The following is a 14194-nucleotide window of genomic DNA, read 5'->3' on the forward strand; positions in this document are numbered from 1 at the left end:
CTGTCTTAATCCCCATTTTACAGATGAAGTAACTGAAGCACAGAGAAGTTAAGTTACTTGTCCAAGATCACCCAGCAGACTAGTGGCAGAGCTGGGTTGGGAACCCAGGTCCTCTGACTCCCAGACCCGTGCCCTTTCCACGAGGCCATACTGCTCATATCTTTCCAGGAATATTCAAAATATCTGTTTATATGCAAGAGGGTTTTGCAATACAAGATAACCCCTGTTTTTACCAAATACATGTCTAGACACAAAAATATAATTAGAGGTTATGTGCAGATATCTGGAACAGCAAAGGCAAGCTTATTATCCTGTGTCCTACACTTGAGTAGTACTAATAACTAATCTTCTTGTTTATCTGATTTAATAAAAAGTTTTAATAAAAATGGTAAACTAACTCAGTGTCTGGATACCTGGAAAACACAACATCAAAACACAGGGCTGCAGGTCAAATTTGGGCCCCACACAAACAGAAAAGCTTACACGCACGATATGCTGTTTGAAAAAAATGAGTGTTTTATCCTTTTCTGGCATAAAGGTATTGATTTAGTCTATAGATTATTAAAGAAATTGAATAGTGAAATTAGATTGAGCAATTTGAAAAAATCTTTTTCTGAAAAATTGGCCCAGATAATCTGCAGAGAAGAGAAACCACAGGAGTCTACTGTTCAAAGAGAATCTTACACCTTGGATTGCTTGGTTTGGAAACTCTCAATCTCCCAATGGAAAATCCTTCTGTTCTTACAATGCAATTAGAGAAGGGGGGTGAATAGGGCATTCGGATTAGGTTTTTTGAATTCAGTTCAACAATCCACTCTGATCCACCGCAAAATATATTCCTAAAGAGAGTGAACTATTTCTACAGCGGTCTGATTTGATTTCCTTTGCGTGATCAGAACAGAGCTGTAACCGTAGAACCGCAAAGCTAGAGCAGCGGCTAATTGTTTGAAGGCCCTTATTTTTTCACATGCCACTCTGGCCCTTCTTCTGAAGGCGGTTCCTGGTTGGCTCCGTTAGCACTAATGGTTCCCGTATGATGACTGCTGGATAATTTTTGCCTAGTAGCTCAACTTCCACCTTTTGTCCCACTTTACTGAGTTCCACGGGGACATAAGCAAAAGCCAGACTCTTCTGGGCGCTGTAACTGTAAGTTCCAGATGTCGTATTACCTACAACCTGAAAAATACAACACAAGACGTTTCCAGAAGAAGAATAATGGTCTTTGTGAAGCACTTATTCTGTGCAAGGCGCCGTACTAAGAGCTGGGGTGAATACAAGGAAATGGGGTTGGACACAGTCCCTGTCCCTCATGGGGCTCACGGTCTCAATCCCCATTTTACAGATGGGGGAACTGAGGCCCAGAGAAGTGAAGCGACTTGCTCAAGGTCACAGAGCAGACCCGTGGCGGAGCCGGGATTAGAAGCCAGGACCTTCTGACTCCCAGGCCCATGCTCGGCCCACTAAGCCACGCTGCATCTGCACACTTATTATTTCTCTCAATCACCACCCCCGTGTCACTGCCTTTCTGGCTTCTACTTCTCGGCTTTTTTTGGAGCGGGTGAAGCCGCGCTTCATTTGGTAAAAGAACGCTGAGAGCGCTGTACTGAGCACTGCGGTAGATACAATATAAGCAGTTTGGACACAGCCCCTGTCTCACCCAGGGCTCATGGCGGGGAGGGAGAACGTCAGCTACACTCTCCCTGTAATTCACAGAGGAGGAAACTGAGGCACAAAGAACATCAGTGACAGTGCCAAGCGGCTTCTAATAACGGGGTAGGGGGGCACAAGGTGAGTAGACTTGGATGTTTTCGTGGTGGCTGGAAATCGTTACTTGTTCCCTGTCGGATGCTTCCATGGTGGCCTGGCATTCCTAGTGCCCGCGGTCAGATGCCCTCACGGTGGCAGGCAGGGTATTTTGGGAGGTCCCTGCTGGATACTTCCATTCGGCCGGACAACGTTAGTACCCTATTTCCATCAACGCTCCAGAATGCCCGGGTTGGCACTGCCAGCCTGGGTTAGCAGAGAAACTCGGACTATTCCATCATTATTTTGAAGGTATGCTGCCTTTCTTCCAGCTTTAATTACTTGGGGATCTTTAGTTCAAAGGTATAGTCAGCTATCTGGTACAATGGTCTGTACACAATAAGCGCACAATTACTACAATTAATTGATTGATGGACTGTCCTCGAGAAGTCCTGTTCTAAAGAACAAGCAAACCTGAAACAAAGTTGTGTTCCATTCCCATCAAGGTGCTGGGGTTTATTGTGAACTATAGGTACTGAGTTTTTTAATATGGTATTTGTTAAGTGTTGACTTAGTAAAAGCCAGGCACTGGAGTGGTAGATAGAAGCTAACCAGGTTGGACACAGTCCCTGTCCCACATGGGATTCCCAGTCCTAATCCCCATTGTACAGATAACTGAGGCCCGGAGAAGTTAAGTCGCTTGAATGAAGTGATTTCCCCCACAGTTATTTGAGCTGGACAGCCTGACTCAGTCCCTGAGAATTTCTAATCTGGGTGGAAAAGACCCAGAACGGTGGCTTTCTGGCCCTTGAGCGCCCCGAATCCCGCCCCCTCCCTACTGCCCTCTTCTCGCCCCTGCACTCGTAATGAAAATTGGCAGCCGTGATGCGATCCACAGACCTCACCCTGCCGGCAAAGTTGCGTCAGGTGGGCTCCCAGACGCCGGTCTTGTGGTTTTCTGCGTTCCGATCTATAGGACTTACCTTGCCATTATGCCAGATGCTCTCATTTCCCTCTGGATCAACATTATCAGTTTCCAAGGTGAGGCACACCAGTTGCCGTTTCAGTCCCTTTTCTTTAATCTGTTTCAGTGCCTGCTTTCCTATGAAGTCTGCTGCCTGCAGAAGTAGAAGATAATGATGATAAATGATGGTTCGGGCTTTGTGACAAGGTTATAGATGCAAGCATTTAAATTTCTCTTTACTATTTTCTCTCCAATTAAACATGAACGAAAATACAAAACTCAGCTTCAATCAAAACGACGGGCACATAATATTGCTCAGGCCCCAAGTGACACGATCGGTGCTTGTTTTTTCCACGAGCCGTTAGGTTTCGGCCTCGTCGTCTATGATTTCAATATTCCCACAGCCGCCCGGGCAGCAAAGCCATAAGAGTTATGCTCTAAGAGTAGCACACTCCGGGAACCCCGGTGTTTATGGACTCTGAACTCAGTAATAATATCTTGAAATTTTCAGAGCGCTTTTCCAGAGCACATTCACCTCATTTAGTTCATTTCATCTTCCCGCAATCGCTGGGATGAGCGGATGGCGTTATCTCCATTTTATGGATGAGGAGCCTGAGGCCTAAGGAGATGATGTGACTTACCCAAGGTCACACAACAGGCCCGATACCGAGCTGGGGTTAGAACCCACATCTTCTTTATATGTGTTCACATGTGGGTGTGTGTTTAGGGAGGAAAAGAGAAGGAAGAGCAAAAACTCTGAGTCCCACAGCATGCGCAATGGAGCCAGAGTTTTAGGTTGTAAAATTTTGCTCCTCTTCAGTTCTAATCTCATTTAATCTATTTTCCCAGACTTGCTCAAAAAGTCCAAGGACCAGGGGCTGCGGGTGGTAGGGCTCTGTTTTTTTTGCCCTCTGGGAAATTCTTGTGATTCAGTAGATAGAGAGCATCATCGAGCAGACACCTCGGGGCTTCTGGATGCTGACAATTGCAGTCCCAAAGCACACACTCTCACACTCACAAAGTCGTTGAAGGGGCAACGAACCCCTAAGTAGAATCAGTACAGCACAATGAACTGACGATAGGCCGAAAGAAAAGAAAAGCCCCCTCCAGGAACCCTCTACTCATCCACAGAATTCTCAATATCTCTAAACTGAAAGCTCACTGTGAGCAGGTAACGAGGGAACATGCTACCACCCATCGTATTATACTCTCCCAAGCGCTTAGTTCATTGTTCTGCACACAATAAGCACTCAATAAACACTATTGATTGAGTGATTGATTGAACACCACTATGAAGTCAAAGGCTGTGCCTGAATTCCACCTCTTACACTGGTGGAATTCAACATCTAATGATCCCCAGGATGGTTCAATAGAAAACCAAAGTTTAAGAGTAAACAACTCCTTTGGGAGACCAAACAGAAGGTACTGAGAGGAGGGATAGTCTCCATTCATTCAATCGTATTTATTAAGCACTTAGTGCAGAGCGCTGTAGTAAGCACTGGGGAGAGTACGGTCAAACAATAAATAGACACTTTTCCTGCCCACAAAGCCAGTCTCCCCAGATGGCAATCTTCACTCCTCTAGTACTAACCTACTCACTGTACTTTGACCTTGTCTATCTCTCCACCAACCCTTTGCCCATGTTCTGCCTCTGGCCTGGAACTCCCTCCCCGTTCATATGCAGCAGCAGATCACTCTCCTCCCCTGCTAAGCCTTATTAAAAAGCACATCTCCTCCAAGGGGTCTTCTCTGACTAAGCCCACATTCCTCTTCTCCCACTCCCTTCTGCATCACTCTTGCACTTTATTCACCCCGCCCTCAGCACTTGTATACATATCCATAACATTTATATTAACGTCAGTCTCCTGCTCTAGGTTGTCAGCTTGTGGTGGGGAGGGAACAAGCCTACGAACTCTGTTGTATTGTGCTCTCCCAAGCAATTAGTGCTGTGCTTCACAAACAGTAAATGCCTAATAAATGCCTCAACAAATCAATAAATATCCTTCAATAAATAAATAAAACAAATCACCATCATCAACAGCACTACTATGTGCAAAGGAGAACTCTCCCGCTTCAGCCCAAAACTCCCCCACTTCACCCTGCCCACTCCTTTTGGCTGCCCAGCTCTTCATAAGAGTTTAAGTTCCTTGTGGGCAAGGAGAACGTCACCCGATTTGTACTTCCCACACGCTCTGTACACAGTGCAGAACACTCAGTAGATGATATTACTACAACTGACCCCTTTCCAATGATAGTCCAGTGTGACCTGATGGAAAGAGCACAGATTTAGGAGTCAGAAGGACCTGGGTCCTAATCCCGGCTCTGCCACTTGTCTGCTGTGTGACCTTGGGAAAGCCACTTGACTTCTCGGTCCCTCAGTTCCCTCATCTTTAAAATGGGGATCTGTGAAGCCTCTGTGGGACGGGGATGGTGTCTAACACAATTTGCTTGTATCCACCCCAGCACCTAGTAGAATGCCTGGTACATAGTACACACAAAATATCTTAAAAACAAAAAACAAAAACCTGCCTCCAGTACTCCAGGAACAGATGGCTTATTTTGGTTTTGTCACACTGGTCGAATTCTACCTTTTGTTTTGTTTCCTATCACCAGCCTGATATGCCTAGGATGCTGAGCTGAGATCAACTCTAGGAATTCCTTTCAGCTCCCTAGGACTCTCATGGTCACCAAGTTTATTTATATCCTCTCTTCTCCTTTTCCGCCTCCAATTATCAATCAATAGTATTATTATTATTATTTACTGAGCAGCTACCGTGTGTGGAGCGATGTATTAAGTATTGGGAGAGTCCAGTGGAGGAAAAGTACACAATCCCTATCCTCAAGGAATTTAGAGTCTAATAGACAAGACCGATACAAAATAATTTTCAAACAGGAGGAAAAAGAGAATGGAGTAAAGTAATACCTAAATAATGAAGTACAATTATCAGTATGTATACTAGTGATCTTGGGGACTGAATGCAAGTGGTGAGATGACGGTAGTTGGGAGGAAGTGACTCCTTTTTAGGTCCCTTCATGGCAGCGGAGAGCAGAATGGACAAAACCCAGCTCCCTCCAGCAAGCTTGTTGTAGGCAGGAAACTTGTCTATCAACTCTGCTATTTTATTTTATTTTTTAATGGTATTTGTTAAGCACTTACTATGTGCCAGATATTGTACTAAGTGCTGAGGTAGATAGGGGATAATTACGCTGGACACAGTCCCTGTCCCTCACGAGGTTCACAATGTACTCTCCCAAGTGCTTAATACAGGGCTCTGCACACAGTAAATGCTCCATAAATATGATTGATTGATTGATTGAGGGATGGGACTCTGCGCTGTTTCTGCCGGGCTTCTCAGAAGACATCTCTCTTGAAGAAAGGTTTGATCGACTTCTTACGTTTACACAGCCAGGTAACCATAACCACAGGGAGAAACAGAATCAGCCATGGCATCTTTAAATATAAGTAAGCGTTAAATACCATGGTTTGATATGAGAGGAAAATGATGGATACCGTACAGGTGCCTACAATTAAGGGTAAATGAGCATTTCACGCATAAATACTCAAGCATCAAACGGGAGCAGGCACCCACAGTTCTTTTCTTCATTCTTTTTTCTTGCCATTAAAATGGTATTCCTGGTTTGGAAAGATTTGGCCTCGAGCTTTTTTTATGTCTCATTTTCCCATTTCTTGCCACTACTACGTATTTCACCGCTCCATTAAGGAATCTTTTATGCCTGGAAAAAAATGTAGGCTCAGAGGTTAATGTGATAATTATAATTGGAGCTTTGAGGAGGCCTGACAACAGATGTGCACTCTTTTAATGGGTCACTGCCAAATTAACAGTACAGATCATAGTTAACCACTTCAATAGGTATACAAATCCCAGGAACATTTAGGCTGACAGCTAAAAGGTAATTTTGACTTGCACCTTTTAATTAATCAACTTGAGGAATTAATGAAAGCCATTAAGCCAGAAGTCTGAACTACACGTATCCCCAAATTACAGGTGAGATTTTTTTTTTCAGGCCTTGTAATTATTCATGATTTTTAAGATTGATTAAAATCACATCCATACCCAAAGGCATAGGAAAATTATAAATAATCAAAATTAAATTAAAACCAGCGCCTGAAAATTGAATTTCCGAATGAGGGGAAAAGGAACCCGAAAGAAGCCTAAGGTGCTTGACTTTCTAGGCGAGGATTTTGGAACACAGCTGCTTCTGCTCTCGGTCCCTTCCAACACATGGATTTCTCCTACCCGGCTTCCTCGTCGATGGCAATTACTGAGCACCTAGCCAGCACAAAGCACTGTACTGAGCACTTAGGAGAGTATGACAGAAACAAGACATGCATCCCCTGCCCTGCAGGATAATAAAAGCTCTTTGTGGGCAGGAACACGCCTACCAACTCTGTTATACTGTACTCTCCCTTGTACTCCCCCAAACGCTTAATACAGTGTTCTACACACAGGAAGCACTCGATAAGTACCATTAAACAATACAATTTAATGGAGGAGGGGAACATTATTATTTAGAAGTAGTGGGGAAAGGAGGATAAACAAGGCTATAATAGGGAGTCATGCAATGCACCATCAAAAAGGTACAGAGATTATTGAACATTTGAATAAGAATATACATATATAAATGAGTGCTGAGGAGAGTAGAATATGAACATGCTAAGGGAGGTGTTGGGTTGACGTGACTGGAGTGTTGTGAATTAATCAGGGAAAGCTCCTTGGAGGAGGTGGAGCTTTAGGAGGGCTTTTAAGGTTGGGAGAACTCTGGTCTGAACATTTGCACCAAATTACCTCCTAGTTCATTTCACTCCTTCCAATCCTTTCACTGTTTCCAATCCAATTTCCCCCCTTTCCCTTTGCTCCTCCTCCTCTCCCCTCCCCCCCCCCCCCCGCCTCCCTCTACTCTTCCCCCTTCCCCTCCCCTCAGCACTGTGCTTATTTGTATATATTATTACCCTATTTATTTTGTTAATGAGGTGTATATCTCCATGACTCTATGTATCTTGATGATGATGTCTTGTTTTCTTTTGTTCTGGTTTGCTTTGCTGTCTGTCTCCCCTGTTTAGACTGTGAGCCTGTCATTGGGCAGGGATTGTCTCTATCTGTTGCCAAATTGTACATTCCAAGCGCTTAGTACAGTGCTCTGCACATAGTAAGCACTTAATAAATACTATCGAATGAATGAATGCATGAATGAATGAATTCATAGTAGCTCAGTGCCCCATACTGGTCTGGCAGAGATAAGGATACGTCAGATCGCTACTGAATCGATTCCCCCGATTAGACTGTAAGCCCGTCAGTGGGCAGGGATTGTCTCTATCTGTTGCCGAACTGTACATTCCTAGCGCTTAGTCCAGTGCTCTGCACATAGTAAGCGCTCAATAAATACTATCGAATAAGGAGAGAAATCAATTCATTCATGGTATTTACTAAGCGTTTACTGTGTGCAGAACACTGCACTAAGCACTCTAGACTCTAAGATTGTTGTGAGGAGGAAACATGTCTGCCGACTCTGGTGTACTCTCCCAAGTCCTTAGTACAGTGCTCTGCACGTAGTAGGTGCTCAGTAAATACCACTGATGATGATGATTACAGAAGCAGCGTGGCTCAGTGGAAAGAGCCTGGGCTTGGGAGCAAGAGGTCATGGGTTCTAATCCCGGCTCTGCCGCTTGTCTGCTGTGTGACCTAGGGCAAGTCACTTAACTTCTCTGGGCCTCAGTTACCTCATCTGTAAAAATGGGGATTAAAAAAAAAAAAATGTGAGCCCCAAGTGGGACAATCTGATTACCCTGTATCTACCCCAGCGCTTAGAACAGTGCTCAGCACATAGTAAGTGCTTAACAAATACCATACATTATTATTATTATTATGATTGGGAATGTACAATATTTTATCCCTCAAAAAGGCAGTCAGTACAATGATATAAACTAAGCAACAAAGAGACGGACCACTGAAAGCTCCAGCTATTTGATTCTAATATTAATAATGACTATGAATACAGTATTTACTAGACATCAAGCACTGGGCTAAATACTGGGGTAGGAACAAGCTATCCGATCGGAGACCATCCCTCTCCCACTTGGTGCTCACAGTCTAGGGAGTTCGGGGCAGCAAGCGCCATATCCCCATTTTACAGATGAGTACACTGAGGGTCCAGAGTTGCTAGGCAATTTGACCGAGGATATACAGCAGACCAGTAGCAGAGTTGGGACTCAAACCCAGGTCTAATGACTCGGTCTCGTGCACTTTCCACTTGGTCATGCTCTCGTTTGTTAGTCATCCTGGACGGGTCCCTGAAATCAGCCTTAAACCCCAACTGGATCAGGCACGTTACTTTATTCCACACATATTATATTCCTGAATTTTTAACATGTGGCTTCTTTATTAGTCACTTCTCATTTCCACTGCTTTACCCCCTGCCCAAGAATCCCAGCAAGCCCATATTCATCGTATACTTTTCCGCATAAATTAAATAGTAAAGCTGTAGGAGACAGGATGAGGGGGCCGGAAGGGTAAGATGAGGGAGTGGAAAGGGAGGGATGGGGAAACGACCGGGGTTTATGGGCCTTGTTTCTCCCTACCCATAAAGCGTCCAGATTAACTGGACATCCAGGTGTATGGGTGCCAGGGAAGCGAGGTCCTGCTGCAGAAGTAGTTTGTTTTTTAGAAAACTATGCGCTTAATTTTCTCACTTTTGGAAAAGTTTATAAAGCTATGGTGAGCACCCATGAATCCCAAATCATTCTAGTTGAACACTTTTCCCTCCACACGAACCAATAGGCTTGAATATGCCTGCCTGAAATGACAAGGAGAAGTGGAATAGGGGAGAGAGCCCAGGGCCGGAAACCAGGAGGCCGGGATTCTGGTCCCAGCTCTGCTACTGGCTGACTGTGTGACCTTGGGTGAATCACTTAACCTGCCTGGGCCTCAGTTTACTCATCTGTAGAATGGAGATGAGATCGTTCCCTCATTGTGAGCCCCCTGCGAGATAGGGATTGTGTCAGATCTGTGTGGCTTGTATCTACCCCAATCCTTAGTATAGCATTTGGCATCAGGTAAGCACTTAGTAATAATAATAATGATAATACCTGTTACCTTACTATGTACCAAGAACTGTACTAAGTGCTGGGGTAGACACAAGTTAATCAGGTTGGGCACCGTCCGTACCCCACAAGGGGCTCGGAGTCTACGTAAGAGGGAGCAGGATTTAATACTCACTTTACAGATGTGGTAACTGAAGCAAGAGAGAAATGAAGTGACTTGCCCAAGGTCGCAGCAGGCAGGGGGCAGAGCTGGGATTAGAACTCAGATCCTCTGACAGGCCCACGCTCTTTCCACTATTCCACACTGCTTCTACAAATACCATCATAATAAACACGGAACCCCAGCTGTGTTTGTAAACTGTCAATGCCTGCAAGAACAGTTTTTTCTCTTAAAAAGAGAAAAACTACCTTGTTAGTGTCCCTCAAAATAAAGACAGTAAGTTAAGACCTCTGCTTCAAAGGCATTTTTACTTACTGAAAAAAGAACAGAAATCATTTAAGAAAAAACACCACCTTTAAACCACTCCTCCACTGTGCACGCTGTAAACTGGAATAATTCAGTTCCCTTGTATGCCTTTAATTAAAATAGCGCAGTTTGTTTCCATTTTTCCTTGGGAGTGTATTAGTTCTATAATTGGAGGAGAAGTGCAATTTGACAATTTAGTTTACATTTCAAAATCGAAAGGGATTTGTGAGGCTTTAGACTGAGATGCTTTTTGCTTTTGTATATAAAGCTGCAGAACTCTAAACACTCTCTCTGAAAATAGGTTAAACATTTCAGCATAAAAATAATGTTCAAATCAATCAATCCATCAATGGTATTTACTCCCAGATGAAGCCCCCCTTTTCTTCAGATCCCCCTCCCTTCCCCATCGCCCTGATTCGCTCCCTCTGCTCAATCCCCCTCCCCACCTCACAGCACTTGTGTATATATGCACGTATCTATAATTCTATTTATTTATATTAATGCCTATTTACTTGTTTTGATGTGTATATCTATAATTCTATTTATAAATAATGCCTGTTTACTTGTTTTGATGTGTATGTATCTGTAATTCTAATTATTTATATTGATGCTATTGATACCTGTTTACTTGTTTTGATGTCTGTCTCCCCCTTTCTAGACTGTAAATCCTTTGTGGGCAGGGATTGTCTCTCTTTATTGCTGAACTGTACTGTCCAAGCACTTAGTACAGTGCTCTGCACACAGTAAGTGATGATGATGATGATGATGATGATATTTGTCAAGTGCTATGTGCCAAGCCCTGTTGTAAGCACTGAGGGGGGATACAAGGTAATCAGGTTGTCCCACGTGGGGCTCACTGTCTTGATCCCCATTTTACAGATGAGGGAACTGAGGCCCAGAGATGTTAAGTGACTTGCCCAAAGTCACACAGCTGTCAAGTGGCAGAGCCAGGATCAGAACCCATGACCTCTGACTCCCAGCCTGTGCTCCTTCCACTGAGCCATGCTGCTTCTCAATAAATATGACTGACTGAATGAATGAATTTACTGCGTGCTTACTATGTGCAGAGCACTCTACTAAGCGCTTGGGAGAGTACAAGACAACGGTGTTGGTAGATGTGCTCTCTGCCAACTCTGTGTAGCGTGAAATCCCGACCTGGGTGGCCTTGGTGACTCTTCCCTGGGTGAGCCCGGGGTTTAACTACGATCTGGGTGGTTTTGGTGACTCTCGCAGATGTGCGGGTGGGTTCCCCGAGCCGAGGGGAGGGCTCGCCTCACAGGGCACTGTCACAAAGGGGTGGCAGATGGGGGGCAGACTGGGGTGAAGAGGCCCAATTGGGTGTCACCTTCAAAGCTCCCCACGTTTACCTGAGGGACGTCGAGGGTCCCCCGGTCCAGAGATGTGTGTGGACAAAATACAATGATGTCGGAGGTAGGGGCCACAGTGGGGGTTGTGGGACACTCGGGCCTAGTGTGGATGGGGGGCCGGGGAGGCCTGAGATGAGCCGATGGAGGGATTGAGGGGGCAAGGGGATCTTTTAAAATTTGCTCAATCTGTATTTCTTCCCAATTTTCCCCAGCTGCTTCTAGGTTGTAGAAGCATTGTACATTGTAGATAGTAACCTCAGAATGGAAGGCCCTCCGCTCCTCTGGCATGAAACGTGCTTGGCTGCCATGGAGACTCTGTGGTCTCCGGGATCCCTGAGGACTTTTTCCTTCTGGAAAGCGCCCTGTTTCCTCTGAAGCTAGAGGACATACCATCTCTGAGGCCTTGCAGAGAGGCCTAGAGGAAAGAGCTCGGGCCTGGGAGTCAGGAAACTGGGTTCTCATCCCGGCTCCGTCACTCGCCTGCGGTGTGGACCTTGGGTAAATCACCGAACCTCTCTGGACTGATCCTTCTCCTTAGACTTTGAGTCCTGCGTGGGTCAGGGACTGGGTCTGATCTGCTTATCTTCTATGTTAGTGCTTAGTACAGAGAAGCAGTGAGAAGCAGCATCGCGTAGTGGATACAGCCCGGGCCTGGGAGTCAGAAGGTCATGGGTTCTAAATCCAGCTCTGCCACTTGTCTGCTGTGGGACCTTGGGCAAATAACTTCACTTCTCTATGCCTCAGTTTCCTCATCTGGAAAAGGGGGATTAAGATTGTGAGCCCCATGTGGGATAGGGACTGTGTCCAACCCGATTTGTCCATATCTACCCCAGCACTTAGTACAGTGTCTGGCCCGCAGTAACTGCTTAACAAATACCATAATTATTATTATTATAGTACTCGGCACATCGTAAATGCATAATAAATACTGCAATTATTCTTATTTTTCTGAACCATTCCTAGCTTCTCTGGAAGATCCAAGATGATCCTGGGACCGAAATCATCATCATAAAGGCTCCAGCTTCTAGGTAAAGAGCAAGAATCCTTGAATCTCTGCAGAATCCTTGAATCTCTGCAGCGAGCGCTGGGTGCACCATTCCCTGAATAAAGGTCGGGAGAGGCCGGGGAAGAAGGGCGGTGAAAGCACAATGGCTATAGCTGTCATCACCACTGTCATCCCCGCCATCGGCAGGCCAAAAATCAACATCCTCCTTTCCCTTCTCTTTGATTCCGGCCTTTCCCTTGTCCTCCAAGAGGCCTTCCCTGGCTAAGCCCCACAGTATATACCCTCATACTCTATTACTTCCCCTAGCCATACTTTAACATCTGTCTCCCCTTGTAGACTGTCAGGTCTTTGTGAGCAGGGATCGGGTCTACCAACCCTATTGTACTCTACTTTGCCAAGTGCTTAGTGGAGTGCTCTGCATATGATAAGCTCTCAGTAAATACCACTGATTGATTCTCTTTTAAATCGCTCTTCCCTCTTCTCTAGACTCCTTTCTCCATCGTTTAGACTGTGAGCCTGTTGCTGGGCAGGGATTGTCTCTATCTGTTGCCGAATTGTACATTGCAAGCGCTTAGTACGGTGCGCTACACATAGTAAGTGCTCTATAAATACTATTGAATGAATGAATGAATCTCTTTCCTTCCCTCTTTAGACCTAAGCTGTTATCCTATCATTTTGATGGCACTGACAGCCCCCTCTTCCACTAGCCCTCACCAGGGCTCAAAGTCCTCTTTCTGCATTTTTACACGTGGCTCAGTGGAAAGAGCCTGGGCTTGGGAGTCAGAGGTCATGGGTTCGACCCCCGGCTCTGCCACTTGTCAGCTGTGTGACGGTGGGCAAGTCACTTCACTTCTCTGGGCCTCAGTTACCTCATCTGTAAAATGGGGATTAACTGTGAGCCTCACGTGGGACAACCTGATTACCCTGTATCTACCCCAGCGCTTAGAACAGTGCTCTGCACATAGTAAGCGCTCAACAAATACCAACATTATTATTAAATCACACTGCGAACCCCTTTCTGATTTTCCCCTGATGAACAGCCATGTCCTATTCCCCCTGCCCCTGATGCTCTCCTAGGGTCACCTGCCATCTGACCTAATCTGCTTTGAATCATTTTCTTTTAATAATAATACTTGTGGCATTTATTAAGCATTTACTATGTACTAAACGCAGGTGGTCGATACAAGACTGTGAGATCAGATCCGGTCCCCTTCCCACACGGGACTCACAATAGATCTGATCCTCATTTTACCGATGAGGAAATGTAGGCACAGAGAGGTTAAGTTACATGAAGCAGAGGAAAGATCACGGGAAGCAGCATGGCTCAGTGGAAAAGAGCCTGGGCTTCAGAGTCAGAGGTCATGAGTTTGACTCCCGGCTCTGCCACTTGTCAGCTGTGTGACTGTGGGCAAGTCACTTAACTTCTCTGTGCCTCAGTTACCTCATCTGTAAAATGGGGATGAAGACTGTGAGCCTCACGTGGGACAACCTGATTACCCTGTATCTCCCCCAGCACTTAGAACAGTGCTCTGCACATAGTAAGCGCTTAACAAATACCAACATCATTATTATCATGGGACTGGGAGTC

General features: G+C 45.2%; 1 protein-coding gene across 1 annotated transcript in view; it reads right to left on the reverse strand.

The window, feature by feature from the left end:
• Positions 1–493: 493 nt before the first annotated feature.
• DMGDH (dimethylglycine dehydrogenase) overlaps positions 494–14194 on the reverse strand; it is a 55587-nt gene continuing 41886 nt past the window's right edge. Inside the window, exons 15-16 of the mRNA XM_029071519.2 lie at positions 2727–2861; positions 494–1176 (exon numbers count right to left, since the gene is read on the reverse strand). Of these exons, the coding sequence (XP_028927352.1) occupies positions 964–1176; positions 2727–2861 (348 nt within the window). The 3' untranslated portion in view covers positions 494–963. The remainder of the gene's footprint in view (positions 1177–2726; positions 2862–14194) is intronic.

Source organism: Ornithorhynchus anatinus, chromosome 1 (genome assembly GCF_004115215.2).
Source record: "Ornithorhynchus anatinus isolate Pmale09 chromosome 1, mOrnAna1.pri.v4, whole genome shotgun sequence".
Classification (NCBI taxonomy): Eukaryota; Metazoa; Chordata; class Mammalia; order Monotremata; family Ornithorhynchidae; genus Ornithorhynchus; species Ornithorhynchus anatinus.